The sequence below is a fragment of the Humulus lupulus genome, chromosome 1 (genome assembly GCF_963169125.1).
Source record: "Humulus lupulus chromosome 1, drHumLupu1.1, whole genome shotgun sequence".
Taxonomy (NCBI): Eukaryota; Viridiplantae; Streptophyta; class Magnoliopsida; order Rosales; family Cannabaceae; genus Humulus; species Humulus lupulus.
The window spans coordinates 289,677,043-289,693,155 of NC_084793.1; the positions used below are offsets into that span (position 1 = coordinate 289,677,043).

General features: G+C 37.2%; 3 protein-coding genes across 3 annotated transcripts; all 3 read left to right on the forward strand.

Moving 5' to 3' along the window:
• The first annotated feature begins 2,091 nt into the window (after positions 1–2,091).
• LOC133808953 (CSC1-like protein At4g35870) lies at positions 2,092–4,972 on the forward strand. The gene has a single exon (XM_062245904.1). It carries the CDS (start codon positions 2,440–2,442, stop codon positions 4,891–4,893), a length of 2,454 nt encoding a protein of 817 aa, XP_062101888.1. The 5' UTR covers positions 2,092–2,439; the 3' UTR covers positions 4,894–4,972.
• A 124-nt stretch (positions 4,973–5,096) lies between these two features.
• LOC133808985 (uncharacterized) lies at positions 5,097–6,491 on the forward strand. The gene is made up of 3 exons (XM_062245906.1): positions 5,097–5,821; positions 5,918–5,969; positions 6,059–6,491. The coding sequence occupies exons 1-3, from the start codon at positions 5,646–5,648 to the stop codon at positions 6,266–6,268; spliced, it is 438 nt and encodes a 145-aa protein (XP_062101890.1). The 5' UTR covers positions 5,097–5,645; the 3' UTR covers positions 6,269–6,491.
• Positions 6,492–6,595: 104 nt separating this feature from the next.
• LOC133808969 (aspartyl protease family protein 1) lies at positions 6,596–15,108 on the forward strand. The gene is made up of 10 exons (XM_062245905.1): positions 6,596–7,065; positions 7,204–7,339; positions 12,604–12,839; positions 12,963–13,187; positions 13,312–13,447; positions 13,535–13,608; positions 13,708–13,807; positions 13,911–13,968; positions 14,588–14,659; positions 14,752–15,108. Exons 1-10 carry the CDS (start codon positions 6,737–6,739, stop codon positions 15,015–15,017), a joined length of 1,632 nt encoding a protein of 543 aa, XP_062101889.1. The 5' UTR covers positions 6,596–6,736; the 3' UTR covers positions 15,018–15,108.
• The last annotated feature ends 1,005 nt before the right edge of the window (positions 15,109–16,113 follow it).

The window sequence follows — 16,113 nt, forward strand, 5'->3', positions numbered from 1 at the left end:
TATTCTTTGTGTTCTTCTGGTGGGAAAACACTTTTTTTTAATAAAAAAAGTTATTATATTATTTATATTTATATAAAATATTTTGAATAAATTTTATAATATTTGATGACTTTTTTTTGACAAAATATAATATTTGATGAATTGAAATTATTTTAAATCATACTATTTTAATTATTATTTTCAAAGTAAAATTTGAGTTTTTATGCTTATTGAGAGGTTCTAAGTCAAAAAAATACTAGGCATTTAAATCATTTTAAAAAAATGTCAATTCTTTTGACAATACTCAAAGTATCCATCTCATAATCTTTCCCATCCACTTCCTCTTGTATCTTCTTTCTCTCTCCATTAACACATTTCTCTCAACTCCCTCTCTAGAAAAAAAATCCATGGGTAAGGTAAAAATATAATAGAAATCAATGTAACGGCAAATATTCCCACTTAGGACACTAAAATACTATATTTTGAATAGATCTGGGCATGATTTTTAGGTTTTTTTTGTGATTTTTTTCCAGATTTGAAACTTTGAAATCTGCAGAAAATCAACGTGGTTTGATAGTGGTTCGATGGTGCTCGATGCCAGTTCGATGGGGCCTTCAAAATCAAGATTTTCATGAAAAAATCGATGTTGCTTGATGGTGTTTGATGTGATTCTTGCAAGATACGTAATTCTTCACTCGAGTGTCCGTTTTGGGTTTTTTTTTTTTTTGTATTTTTTCAAGATCTACACGTTTGAGATTTATATATACACATTTGGAAAATATAAATCTTGAAAAAAAAATGACAAATGCAAAACATACCTCATGTTCAAGATATGTTTTGGTATGTTTTCAAGTTCTAAACTTTGAAAATGTGTATGTGAACATCTTAAACGAGTAGATCTAAAAAAATACCCAAAATCAAAAAATAAATCACCCCAAAAGGACATTCTAGTGAAAAATTATGTCACTTACAAGAATTGCATCGAACCACCATCAAGCAGCGTCGATTTTTTCATGAAAATCTTGATTTTGAAGGGCTCATCGAGCAACTATCAAGTTGGGCATGATTTTTGAGTTATTTTTCATATATGAAACTCTGAAATATGTAGAAAATTGACTTTGCTCGATTGTTGCTCGATGGTGTTCAATACCAGCTCGATGGGGCCTTCAAAATCAAGATTTTCATGAAAAAATTGACGTTGCTCGATGGTGGTTTGATGCAATTCTTGTAAGAGACATAATTTTTCACTCGGGTGTCCTTTTGGGGTGATTTTTTTTATTTTTGGTATTTTTTTGAGATCTACTCGTTTAAGATGTACATATACACATTTTCAAAGTTTAGAACTTGAAACATACCAAAACATATCTTGAACATGAGGTATGTTTTGCATTTGTCATTTTTTTTCAAGATTTACATTTCCCAAATGTGTATATATATATATCTCAAACGTGTAGATCTTGAAAAAATACCAAAAATAAAAAAAAAATCACCCCAAACGGACGTCCGAGTGAAAAATTACGTATCTTGCAAGAATCGCATCGAACACCATCAAACCACCATCGAACCACCATCGAGCAACATCGATTTTTTCATAAAAATCTTGATTTTGAAGGTCCCATTGAGCTGGCATCGAGCATCATCGAACCACGTCGATTTTCTGCAAATTTCAAAGTTTTAGATCTGAAAAAAAATCGCAAAAAAACCTAAAAATCATGCCGAGATGTGTTTGAAATGCAGTATTTTAGTATCTAAGTAAGGAATATTTGCTATTACATGGAGTTCTCTTATATTTTAGCTTACTTGTTGATTTTAAGAATGAGTTGAGGGAGAGAGAAGGAGAGAGAGGGAAGAGGAAGTGGATGGAAAAATTAAGGAAAAATTAAGAGATGAGTATTTTAGATATTGTCAAAAAATTTGACATTTTTTTTTTAAATGATTAGAAGTCCTAGTTTATGACAACTCATCAAGTATAAAAACTCGAATTTCCATTTTCAAATTCAAAACTAATAATTTTTAGGGTATGCACGACAAGATTATTTTGATCACATATTATCTTTTAATTATAATTTTTATATATATAAAGAAAAATGCATAATATTAACAATACATATCTTCCAGAAAATATTAGATGAAAGCAACTATTACTTCGTCTACCTCTCTTCACCTAGCCGTCTTCTCTGGTCCATTCTCAATTCAATGCCCACTTTCTCGGCAACCAAACAAAGAACTCGACTGACATTAAATCGAATTCCCTCTAAAATTTTGGGAAACCCTAACGAATCAAAATTCGTTCTTTCGAAAATTTGATTCCGAGTTTCTCCTCGAAATTCGAAAATTGTGTTTGTGATTTTCCATATGAAGAAGAAACCCTTTGAATTAGACCCAGACTCATTCTACCTCCAATCCCAGCAAATAAATCCCAAATCTTTGCTGTTCGAATCCTAATTCTCATCGACCGCCATGGATCCCCATCAGCTGCTTTTGGCAGTACCCCCTTTCGCCTCCGCAAACCAAACCCTCTCTCCTCCTCCATCATCCGATGATGGAAGCGGCGGTTTCGATGATTTCGGAGCGTGGTATGGTAATATCCAGTATTTGATTAACATTTCGGCGATTGGGGCATTCTTCTGCGTCTTCATATTCGTCTTCTTAAAGCTTCGCAGTGACCACCACCGCATGCCTGGGCCTTCTGCTCTACTAACCAAGCTCCTCGCTGTATGGCACGCCACTGGCCGTGAAATTGCTCGCCACTGCGGTGCCGATGCCTCGCAATTCTTGCTGATCGAGGGCGGTAGCTGCGGATTGCTTTTGTCCATTGCTGTATTGTCGATATTTGTAATGCTTCCTCTTAATCTTTATGGTGGGAAAGCTGTTCTAGCCGATGAATTTTCGAAGACGACTATTAATCACATCGAAAAAGGTTCGGCTTTGCTTTGGGTGCATTTTCTTTTTGTGGTTGTGGTTGTTGGTTTCGTGCACTTTGGTATTTCTGCTATTGAAGAACGGTTAAAAATCACTAGGTTTAGGGATGGAAATGGGAATTTGAGTGACCCAAGCGCAAATTCTACTGCAATTTTTACTATAATGGTGCAGGGCATACCGAAAACTTTAGGTTCGGATAGGACATTGTTGCACGAATATTTTCAGCACAAGTACCCTGGAAAGGTTTTCAGGGTAATTTTACCAATGGATTTGTGTGCGTTGGACGATTTAGCTTCGGAATTAGTGAAGGTTAGGGATGATATAACATGGTTAGTAGCTAGAATTGACTCTCGGATCTTGCCGGAAGATGACCAAGGTGAGTATTCGAATGGTTTATGGGGTCGGTTTCGTTACCTATGGAAGGTGGTGTGTGATTTGTGGCATCAGATAATGTCTAGATTAGGCTATACGGATGATGATAAGCTAAGAAGATTGCAGGAATTGCGAGCTGAGTTAGAGACTGAACTGGCAGCTTACAAAGAAGGTCGCGCACTTGGTGCTGGAGTTACATTTGTAGTGTTTAAGGATGTGTACACAGCCAATAAAGCAGTTCAGGATTTTCGAAATGAGAAGAAGAAGCGGATAGGAAAATTCTTCTCCCTCATGGAACTGCGTTTACAGAGGAGCCAATGGAAAGTTGAGAGGGCACCTTTGGCAACAGATATTTACTGGAATCACTTGGGATCGTCAAAGCTTTCGCTGAGATTGCGTAGAGTGTTCGTCAACACATGTTTACTGTTGATGCTTCTGTTCTTTAGCTCTCCTCTTGCTGTTATCAGTGCTGTAAAGAGTGCCGGTCGGATAATAAATGCTGAAGCTATGGATAATGCCCAGTCATGGTTAGCTTTGGTGTTAAGCTCGAGTTGGCTTGGAAGCCTTATCTTTCAGTTCTTGCCCAATGTCATTGTATTTGTGAGTATGTATATAGTGATCCCTTCTGCTCTTTCTTATCTTTCCAAGTTTGAACGACATCTCACTGTGTCTGGTGAGCAAAGAGCTGCACTTTTGAAGATGGTGTGTTTCTTCCTCGTGAATCTTATCCTCCTTAGGGCTTTAGTTGAATCATCCTTGGAGGGAACTCTCCTAAGAATGGGGCGGTGCTATCTGGATGGTGAAGATTGCAAGAAGATTGAGCAATACATGAGTGCGTCATTCTTGTCAAGGTCGTGCCTCTCTTCTCTTGCATTTCTGATCACAAGTACTTTCTTGGGAATTTCTTATGATCTACTGGCTCCAATACCATGGATAAAGAAGAGATTACAGAAATTTCGGAAGAATGACATGCTTCAACTTGTCCCAGAACAAACCGAAGGATACCCACTTGAGAATCAGGAAACAGATAGTCTTCGGAGACCCTTGGTGGCTAATGGCACATATGATTCTCCAAGGGAGATTGAGATTGATTTTCAGGGACACGATCTTTCTGTATATCCAATCAACAGAACCTCAACTGCCCCGAAGCAGACATTTGATTTCGCTCAATACTACGCATTCAATTTGACAATATTTGCCCTGACCATGATATATGCTTCATTTGCTCCGCTTGTGGTTCCTGTTGGTGCAGTTTATTTCGGGTATAGGTATGTGGTTGATAAGTACAACTTCCTCTTTGTTTATAGAGTAAGAGGCTTTCCTGCTGGGAATGATGGGAAGTTGATGGACACAGTATTGTGTATCATGCGGTTCAGTGTCGATATGTTCCTGATTTCGATGCTCTTATTCTTTTCGGTTCAAGGAGATTCAACGAAGCTGCAAGCTATTTTTACCCTTGGGTTGCTGGTAATGTATAAACTGCTGCCTTCTAATGGTGATGGTTTTCAACCAGCTCTTTTGGGAGGCATACAAACAGTTGACAGCATTGTCGATGGGGGGCCTATTGATTATGAGATCTTTTCACAACCTAAGTTTGACTGGGATGTATATTATCAGTGATTTGTATTGTATTGCTACTAATTGTTTTATTCAACAGAGAATTAATGACAACACGAAAAATTGAAAATTCTTCCACTGATCTCCATTTTTGTTTGCATTGTTTGCAAAATTTTCCGTTTAAGCATCAAGTTGTTTGCCAAGGCTATCCTTGTATGTCAGATACTAATTAGTGACTAATCTATAGATGTAATTCACTTATTTGAATTACTATTACACCCACTAAGCATTATTTTACCCTGCAAGTGAAAACAGTTGAAATAAGATGTATTGCAATTGGGGGTTGAAAGAGTAGAAATAAGATGTAAAGCAAGAGACTTTGATGATTCTCTGACCAATTGGTCTTAGGCATATACCGTCATCAGAAGAAAGCAAGTGACCCACTTGTAAGAAGAAATGACTGAAAATTGGTTTAGCGTGAGGTGAAAGCGTTGTCGTTGCCATATACTTGGACCAAAAATTCCAAACAAATTGTGGTTAGTGCTGAGTAATAAGAGAAACATAAGGAAATGAAACCCAAGTAGTGAATTTTATCGTCCTATAATCACTCTCGGCCAACCAAAAAGCTCTATTCTTCTTTCACTTGAACGGGGTCTTCAATTCAACGTGGTTCCACATGTTACTCATATTCACTCTCCCTCTGCCACATACGTATAAAATATATATATAAATGCATGCATGGCTTTTCTTAAAATAAACCCATTTAACCAAAACAAATAGTTACAGAGACTAGGAAAAATCGGCCATAGAAAGAAATGCATCATTTAGTTGTGAAACGCAATGTTTTCGAGTCAGATTCGGACTCAAACCCGAACAAGCTTAAGCTCAGCTATGGCAGCAGCAATGACCGGCCTCTTTGTCCCAAGCCTCGGCGACCTGTTGGACCTGCCATTCCCGACTTCCTCAAGCCTCATAGATGTTCCAATCACAGGTTTCTCAATTCTTCTTCTTCTTCTTCTTCTTCTTCTTCTTCCTTGAGGTCTTAATATCTGAGCTCAAACTGGTTTTGTGATTTTCGTGATTCCAGCCAATCTAGTAGCGATGGAAGAAGCGGAATCTTGAATTTGATCGAAGACAAGGTTAGGATTCATTGAAATTCTAAAGCTGTCTGTATTAATAAATGTATATACAAATTCTAATGAAAACGAATGAATATGGTGTTGTGAAGAATGGTGTAGTTGAGAGAAGGGAATGTATATGCAGCGGTTGCTCATCGGCAGTTCCGGCATGTTATTCGGGTTCACCACCGGGTCGAACCGATAACCCGTTGGTTCACGACGTTCAATTTACGCAGTACCAGATGGAGCTTCTCTCGCCATTGACGCGAACCAACCTCTCTGATAGATTTGGCTTCACCAACTCTACCTCACCTCTTTGAGAGTCTCAAAAACGACGTCGTTGGCACCTCATTTCATCTTTTAAAAAAATTACAAATTAAGTGTAGATATAATATTAGGATTTTTTATTTTTTTATTTTTTAACGTTGAGTTTTGCTGTAACAGGGTTTAAGCAACAAGAGTTTATCAATAAAATTGTTTCGGAATTTTTCTTAAATTATTATATCTAATTAATTATGTGAAGAAACACTATATAAATTAATTAATGAAAACTTAAAATTAATAATAAATTGGATTAAAAAAAAACTGCCAATATAACCTCCCTAACTGTCACAGACAGAAGAAAGTGGGACCCAAAAAAGAAGACCCAAAAGTTTCAGTGAAAGAAAGAACAGTGAAAAAATCACTCGACTCTCTCTCTCTCTTTTGTTCTCTCTGCAACTCCAAGATCTGGTAAGTAAAAGGGGGTTCCTTCCTTCCTCCCATGCCAAGATTTTGCTAAGGAAGAGATGCCATTGCCAATGCTCCCTTTCGGGACCAAAACCGTCGTCGTTTTTTCCTTCTTGGTTTTGATCTGGGGGTTTCGGAGTTGCCATGGCCGCATCTTCAGCTTCAAGATGCACCATCGATTCTCCGAGCCCGTCAAGAAGTGGTCCGAGACTGCCGGTGCCGGCAAGCTCTCTCCGCCTCAAAATTTGCCGGAGAAGGGAAGCTACGAGTACTACGCCGAATTGGCCGACCGCGATCGCCTCCTCCGTGGCCGGAAGCTCTCTGAAATCGATGCGCCGCTCGCCTTCTCCGAAGGAAACTCAACCTTTCGGATCAGCAATTTGGGATTGTATGTTTCTATCTTTCGTTTTTGTTCCATTTTTAGGTTCTTGAACTCAGGGTTTTTCGTTTATTGTTACTTTTTTTGGGGAGGGGTTTCTAAAATTTCTTTTTTGTTTTCTTGAAATAATTTTGGAGATTAACGTAGTCTGCATTATACGACGGTCAAGTTGGGTACTCCGGGAATGATGTTCATGGTGGCTTTGGATACTGGAAGTGACCTATTTTGGGTGCCCTGTGACTGCAACCGATGTGCTCCTACTGATGGCACAACTTTTTCCTCTGTATGCTTTCTGCATATTTTCACTCCTTATTCATTTTTTTAATATAATATTATCTAAATCTAAAATGATATTTTCTCAAAAGTCTGCCCATTACGAGTCATTTCTTTTAACATTATTCGTCTGCTCACTGGTATTGGAGGTTTTTTTTTTCCCTTTTATTTTGTAATGTTGTGAAACTCAAATACTTACAGTTTAGTTTGTCACACTATATTCAATCAAACTATAACTTTCATGCAAGAACTGTTGAACAGTCACAATACTCCAAAAAGAACAAGAATGAAAAATGAATCTCAATCTTTATTACTGGAATGTTTTAAAACATGTACAGAACTAAATCAATTTTGTACGTTTCGTCAAGCTCTATATATGAGTATTACTCTATTTTTATAGCCGAGTAATAAAACTAAAACATTACAAGAATAGTAAACTTTGACAGTTAGGCAGTCAGTCAACTAATCCACGTCAGCATAGTTGACTGGACCAAAACACCACAAATCTCCACCTTGGTACAGTAACTATGTAAGATGAGATCTTTACTTGAGTTGAATCAAGTCTAGGCAGTAATAAAACTTGCTACTTGGTAATACTTTAGTAATCATATCAGATGGGTTGTTCTCAGTAGCAATTTTCTGAACATGTACTCCTCCTTCTGAGATAACTTCTCTAATAAAATGCAACTTTATGTCCACGTGCTTAGTTCTCTCGTGATAGACTTGATTTTTTGATAGGTGTATGGCACTTTGGTTATCACAATGAACTGTGATAATCTGATCTTGAAGCTTAAGTTCCCTTGCTATTCCTTTAAGCCACAGTGCCTCCTTTAATGCCTCTGTAAGTGCTATATATTCTGCCTCTGTCGTGGACAATGCCACTACCTTTTGTAAGCTTGCTTTCCAGCTAATAGCTGTTCCAAATGCAGTAAATATGTACCCTGTAAGTGATTTCCTGGTATCCAGACAACCAGCATAATCTGAATCCACAAATCCCTCTATTGCATCTGCTTTATTCCAATCTGCTCCACCATACAATAGACCCTTTCCAAGAGAGCCTTTAATGTATCTAAGTATCCATTTTAAAGCCTGCCAATGCACCTTTCCTGGATTTGACATAAACCTGCTTACCAAACTTACAGAGTATGCTATATCAGGCCGTGTACAAACCATGGCATACATCAACAAGCCTACTGCATTTGCATAAGGAATCTCAGCCATAACTTCCTTATCTTCTTCTGAGTTTGGTACCAAATCCTTACTTAATTTGTATTGCTGGGGCATAGGAAGTGTTACTGGTTTAGCTTCAGTCATACCAAATCTATCTAACACCTTCCTCAAGTACCTTTCTTGAGACAGAAACAGGTACTTCTTCTTCCTATCGCTTTTGATTTCAATCCCCAAAATCATCCTGGCAGCACCTAAGTCTTTCATTTCAAACTCCCTTTTAAGTTCTGCTTTCACTTTTGCAATCTCAGCCTTGTCATTGCTTGTAAGCAATATATCATCCACATAAAGTAACAAGACTACAAAAGTATCTGAATTGACAAACTTAAAATAAACACAGTTGTCAAACTTACTCCTGCTGAAATGAATCCTTGACATGAAATCATTGAATCTTTTATTCCACTGCCTGGGGGATTGCTTCAGCCCGTACAAGGATTTGTGTAGTTTGCAGACATAGTCTTCCTTTCCCTTCTCTTCAAACCCTTCAAGTTGTCTCATGTAGATAACCTCTTCAAGTTCTCCATACAGGAAGGCTGTTTTCACATCCATCTGTTCCAGCTCTAGATCAAACTTTGCAGCCATTGCCAACAGTATTCTAATTGATCTATGCTTTACTACAGGTGAAAACACCTCATTATAATCGATGCCCTCTCTCTGTGTGAAACCTCTAGCCACTAACCTTGCCTTGAATCTGCCTTGTTCAACTCCTGGAATACCTTCTTTGATCTTATAGATCCACTTGCAACTGACCAGTTTTGCACAGGCTGGTTTCTTGACTAATTCCCAAGTGTGATTATCAAGAAGTGACTTCATTTCCTCCTCCATTGCTTCCCTCCATCTAAGTTTATCATTGCTTGACATTGCTGACTTATAACTCCTTGGTTCATCATTGAACACCTCACTGGCAGCTACAAATGAAAAACTCATAAAATCAGCATATCCAAACTTTTCAGGAGGCTTAATTTGTCTTTTGGTTCTGTCTCGAGCCAATAGATAGTCAGTTCTCTCTTCTTCTTCTTCAGATTGCATCCCTTCCAACTCTTCTGCTTCAGGTGCATTGTTGCTATCTGAATTTCTTTGGGAAGTTTCAGCAGGCTCCACCTCAAACATAGCACTTTCTGGAACTGAACTTGATTGCTCCTTATTGGTATTTGATGTTGTCTTATAAGCCATTTCAGACTCATTGAACACCACATCCCTACTAATTATACATTTCCTGTGCCCATCTACTAAACACCACAGTTTATACCCTTTAATGCCTTCTGGATAACCAATAAACATGCACTTCAATGCCCTTGGTTCCAATTTATCTTGCCTTATATGTGCATAGGCAACACACCCGAACACCCTTAGTCTGTCATAAGTGGGGGGATGACCAGACCAAATCTCCTCTGGTGTCTTCATATTCAAGGCTCTAGATGGGCATCTGTTAATTAGGAAACAAGCTGTTGTTACAGCTTCTGCCCAAAAAATCTTTGGGACCCCAGCACTCAAGAGCATGCATCTTACTCTTTCGAGTATAGTTCTATTGAACCTCTCTGCCAAACCATTTTGCTGGGGTGTATTCACCACTGTTTTCTGTCTTGCAATCCCCTCCTTTCTGCAATAATCATTGAAAAAATCTGAACAGAATTCCAGGCCATTATCTGTTCGAAACCTCTTGATTTTCTTGTCCTTTTGATTCTCAATCATTGTCTTCCAATCCTTAAACTTCTCATACACCTCATCTTTAGTTTTGAGAATATGGATCCACAATTTCCTTGAAAAATCATCTACAAGGGACAAGAAATACCTTGCACCCGAGTGTGATAATGTCCTTGAAGGGCCCCATAGATCAGCATGTATCAAATCCAAGATGTCTTTTGTTCTTTGTTGTCCAACTCCAAACTTCACTCTACAAGCCTTGCCATAGACACAGTGTTCACAAAACTCTAGTTTCTCCACTTTGTCACCACCCAGAAGGCCTTGTTTACAGAGCTCCACCAGACCTCTTTCACTTACATGCCCCAATCGCCTATGCCACAGCTCAGTCTTTGACATTTCCTTATCAGTCACTGAAGCTACTGACCCAATTACCACCTCTCCTTCTAATGAATACAAACCCTGCTTCATTACTCCTCTCATGACCACCCTTGAATCCTTTATGACTTCCAATGCACCCTTTTCACCTTTGAACAGATAACCCCTTTTATCTAATTCACCAAGAGAAATCAAATTTCTCTTAAGGTCAGGGACATATCTCACTTCCTGGATTATCCTTTCAGCTCCATCGTGAAGTTTGAACCGTATTGATCTAATACCATGAATCTTGCATGGTTCATCATTTCCAAGTAATACTGATCCTCCCTCAAGATCAGTATACTTATCAAACAAGGACTTATTAGGTGTCATATGAAAAGAGCACCCCGAGTCCATGATCCATTCTCCATCTGTTTTCCCAAAAGCAATCATCAATGCCTCTGCTGATTCATAGCCATCCTGTGCTATTGCTGCCTTTCCTCCTTCATATGATTTTTGGAAATTAGATCTGGTTTGCCTTTCTGGACAGAACCTCCGAGTGTGCCCCTCCTTCTTACAGTGATAACATCGTAGATTAGTCATGCCACCACTACTTCCAGTTTTCATCTTGGTATTTCTTTTCTCTTGATTCTTGTCTTTCTTGGTTGATTTTCCTCGAACTAGTAACCCTTCACCACTTGCAGAAGCCTTCTGCTCATTTCGATCATTTAGTTCTTTCGAATTTAATGCTGATTGTACTTCACCCAGAGACAATGTCTCTCTTCCATACAAAAGTGTTTCCTTGAAATGAGAAAACGACTTGGGCAGAGCACATAGTAATAGCAAGGCTTGATCTTCATCATCAATCGTCACATCTATGTTCTCTAAATCAAGAATCAGTTTATTGAAAATGTCTACCTGTGATTCCACTGTTCTGTCTTCTTGCATCTTGAATGAATATAAGGCCTGCTTGAGATAAAGACGATTTACCAGTGATTTGGTCATATACAACCCTTCAAGTTTTGACCAAATGCCAGCTGCTGACTTCTCCTTCGAGACTTGCCTCAGAACCTTGTCTCCAAGACTCAAGATTATCGCACTGTGAGCTTTGTCCATCAAGATCTTCTTTTCCTTTTTATCCAGCTTTGAATCCAGAGCTGCCTCTCCTTGTAACGCCTCTTCAAGACCCTGATGAACAAGCAGAGCCCTCATCTTTAATCGCCATAAGCCAAAATCATTCTGGCCTGTGAATTTTTCTACTTCGTACTTTGCTGATGCCATGGTTCAGACTGTCCTCCACGCTCACCGCACCACTTGTTGTGAAACTCAAATACTTACAGTTAGTTTGTCGCACTATATTCAATCAAACTATAACTTTCATGCAAGAACTGTTGAACAATCACAATACTCCAAAAAGAACAAGAATGAAAAATGAATCTCAATCTTTATTACTGGAATGTTTTAAAACATGTACAGAACTAAATCAATTTTGTACGTTTCGTCAAGCTCTATATATGAGTATTACTCTATTTTTATAGCCGAGTAATAAAACTAAAACATTACAAGAATAGTAAACTTTGACAGTTAGGCAGTCAGTCAACTAATCCACGTCAGCATAGTTGACTGGACCAAAACACCACATGTAATTATTACTGCTTACTTCTAAAGAGAAGACTATGAACTATTCTGTTATACGATAGAAAGTTAAAAAAAAAACAAATGCAACCATGTTCCCTTTCTTTTATAATTTTGAATGTGATTGGGATCCAATTTTAGATTTTGAACATTAATTCTTTTTTATTGGTTGGAGCAACTATACGAATGTGCCATTTCTGCATAAAAAGGTGTTACAGAGTAAAGTGAAAACTTTAGGAATCTTCAACGTTGGTTTTAAGGGAACATGAGTGGCGATCACAATTTCAAAATACATTAATGTCATGCATATGTGAGAATGATTCTGTACATTTATCCAGGATGCCGTAGTCCTGTATTCAAATGCTCTCTGTCGCCGCTTCATTAACCATCTATAGCTATGCTTTCTTGTGCCAGGATTTTCAGCTTAATATGTATGACCCTAAAGGGTCGTCAACAAGCAAAAAGGTTACTTGCAACAACACTATGTGCGCCCATCGAAATCGTTGCGTTGAAACATTAGGCAGTTGCCCTTACATGGTCTCTTATGTCTCAGCAGAAACATCTACTTCTGGAGTACTGATAGAGGATGTCCTGCACTTGAAAAGGGAAGATAAATACCAGGAACTTGTTGAGGCATACGTCACTTTTGGGTGAGTTACGTTATCATCTTGTTTATTCTGTATAATACAACACTTTTTGTTAAAATTCTTGATTAATATTCATTTTTCAATTTTAATGTCGGTAGATGATTATGCATCATGAATTATATGCAGTTGTGGACAGGTTCAAAGCGGTTCATTCCTTGATGTTGCAGCTCCCAATGGTTTATTTGGGCTTGGAATGGAGAAGATATCAGTACCTAGCATTTTATCGAGGGAAGGGTTTATAGCAAATTCTTTTTCTATGTGTTTTGGACAAGATGGGGTTGGAAGAATCAGTTTTGGTGACAAGGGCAGTCCCGATCAAGAAGAGACCCCATTTAATTTGAACCCATCACAGTAAGTGGTAATTTCTCTTTTACTTGATGCTGATAATTATTTAAGTTGCCATATTAAATTTGGGCACAGTAGAAGATTGCCATTGCATTATTATTAACGTAATATACTTGCTTTTGTCTGGCAGTCCAACATACAACATTAGTGTTACTCAAATTCGAGTTGGAACAACTTTATTTGATGTGGATTTGGCAGCCCTTTTTGATTCAGGGACCTCGTTCACATATTTGGTTGACCCAGCCTATACAAGGCTTTCAGAAAGTGTAAGAAGAACAGTGAACTGCATCCTGACACCATATATGGTTTTGTAATTTTGCGCTCACTCACATTCCATCTACATTCTTTTGCAGTTTCATTCACAGGTTCATGATAGACGACGTCAATCTGACTCAAGGATCCCTTTTGAATATTGTTATGATATGAGGTTGATTATCATTTTGAGCACACATACATTTATGCTGTATTTCCTTCTAAAAAAAAAATTTACCTCCTATTCTAACACTTTCTGGATGATGATGGGCAGTCCCGATGTGAATTCTAGTTTGATTCCTAGTCTGCGCTTAACTATGAAAGGTGGAAGTCAATTTGCTGTCTATGATCCCATCATTGTCATCTCCACTCAGGTAAGTTTTATTTCTGTCTCCTTTTTCTTCTTTTTTAGTTGTTGAATTTGTATTTATCTGCAACATCTTTTAAGCAGTAATCCTTCCTGCACCTGACTTGCAGAATGAAATTGTATATTGCCTGGCAGTTGTCAAGAGTGCAGAACTGAATATAATTGGGCGTAAGTCTTTAATATTATAATTGACAGGAATTTTCAGTTGAGCGATTGCTTATGCTCTATTTGATAACACTGAATCAATTGAATGACAAATATGTATACATTGGTGATATAAATAATATCTTGGAACTCTTAAGTTGCTTTTGAAGAGTAGGATAGGATTTGACCATTTTTCTCATGCGTTTATGTTGTGAAAGAAGAAAATATATTAGAAAAATTAAGTCAACTATCAAATTAATCCACCTAGAATGAGATAATTTAATCTTATTGAGAAACTTAGGATAGTTATTATATCTATATCATACTAATAATTAATTATTTGCAAATAATCAACTAAATCATTCTTTTTTTTTTCTTTCTTATTTCTTATAATCCAATCTAATGTTATCAATCACACTCAACAAATGAGACATTCTTGTTATTGCCTGGGAGTCTCTGTTAATAAAAGTGTGGTAAGTAGGCCTTAACAATCATTAGGTGACTATGCCTTTCTTATTTCACAACAGATGAATGTACACTTTTAATTTTTTTTTATTGGTGGGGGATTACAATAATATCAGTTTTGATGGGATCAGTTGCCTTTTTTTATATTACTTATGCTACCATAACTAACTTTTTACAGAGAACTTCATGACTGGCTATCGGGTGGTGTTTGACAGAGAGAAACTCATCTTGGGCTGGAAGAAATTTGATTGTAGGTGTTCATTTCATTTATGAATATTGCCGTTTTTCTGATCTTTCTCTTGTAACTTACTGAATGAACAAAATTTGGGGGCGCTAATGCAGGTTATGATGTTGATGATTATAGTTATTTCTCTGAAAAGTCCAATTCCACCAATGTGCCTCCTGCTGTTGCTGCTGGACTAAGCAATTATTCTACGCCAAAATCAACAAAGGAGATCAAGAGTAATCAGACTTCAAGTGCGTGTCCATCTTATCCTCACCCTACAACTCCTGTGACTTGTTTCAGAGTTTTCGTCTTATTCTCTCTTTTACTCTTTACATTGTCAGACTTTGCAGGCCAATTTTTAGCCCATGTCTTGCAGTTTTAGGTTATCTTTTTCTTACCATTATGTTTACAATGTAAACCATACACCACAGGACAGGATAAGAAAATAGTAATAGTTCAGCTCACTTCCACTATCTTCTTAAGCTTTTTGTCATCTACCACAGCCCCAGGCAATAGTGCATTATTAGTCGTATTGTCATATTCTCAGTGACGACAGAGCTTTTCTGTGTTTTTTTTATATCAGAAAGGAATTATATATATGTTGATAGCTTGTTCCTCAGAAGATAATGTTCATTACTCGACATTATCTTAGTTCAGGTAACCAGAGACTTCAAACCATTTTGTATGAAATTGACCCTAAGTTTCAGCATCCATGTCTCTGACATTATCATCGACTTGTTTTAAACTACAAAGAATGAGTACATGGTGACCAAATCCTCTTTCATTCTCGAGTCCATCTCTGCCAAAATCAATTATATATGATTGATTGCCAAATCCTCGTTGTTTGCTTATTTGATTTTGACTTGGTCATTAGTCAATATACTCTGTCTTCCCTAAAGTCGTTTTGCTTTGTTGTCTAGTGTATTAAAAAAATATTAATGAGTTTATGGTTGGGCAATTAATGATTCTAGACGTGTTCCTTTCATAGTACACATCATTAAGTTTTGCCCATTTCAAGTCAAGAAGTGCCAAGAAGAAGATTTCAATGCTCGTACACCATACATGAAATGAATTTGGATTTTTATTTTTTAATGATACGAACAAATGTTCCCCACTTTAAAATTTGGGCCAACATTAGCTAAACACCAATGTAAACAAAATATTAAGCTAGATTAGATTTATAAACATCACTTCACAATAATCATTACTTGAATAATTGTTCCACGCTACTAGTTGGGCTACATCCTGAGATCTATATTCAAATTTAAGATATAAACTAATGGGATGTTTGATTGGGAGTAATAAAATGAAATAAAATAGAAATTAATTAATTTTCATTTTATTTTTTTGTTTGGTTGCATTTTAGAGTATTGAATGCTATTTTAATAGATACATTCCAATGAAATAATTATTTCATTATTTTAGTAGAATAGTTATTCCATTTAAAAAAATAAAAAGAAAAATCATTTTAATGCAAG

Excerpts from the sequence above, each read along its gene's own strand:
- LOC133808953 (XM_062245904.1), top strand. The coding sequence starts at position 2,440 with ATGGATCCCCATCAGCTGCTTTTGGCAGTACCCCCTTTCGCCTCCGCA.
- LOC133808969 (XM_062245905.1), top strand. The coding sequence starts at position 6,737 with ATGCCATTGCCAATGCTCCCTTTCGGGACCAAAACCGTCGTCGTTTTT. Across the intron at positions 13,188-13,311 it reads TTTAATTTGAACCCATCACA|TCCAACATACAACATTAGTG; the intron begins GTAAGTGGTAAT and ends TTTGTCTGGCAG. Across the intron at positions 13,609-13,707 it reads GAATATTGTTATGATATGAG|TCCCGATGTGAATTCTAGTT; the intron begins GTTGATTATCAT and ends GATGATGGGCAG.
- LOC133808985 (XM_062245906.1), top strand. The coding sequence starts at position 5,646 with ATGCATCATTTAGTTGTGAAACGCAATGTTTTCGAGTCAGATTCGGAC. Across the intron at positions 5,822-5,917 it reads CATAGATGTTCCAATCACAG|CCAATCTAGTAGCGATGGAA; the intron begins GTTTCTCAATTC and ends TCGTGATTCCAG. Across the intron at positions 5,970-6,058 it reads TGAATTTGATCGAAGACAAG|AATGGTGTAGTTGAGAGAAG; the intron begins GTTAGGATTCAT and ends GGTGTTGTGAAG.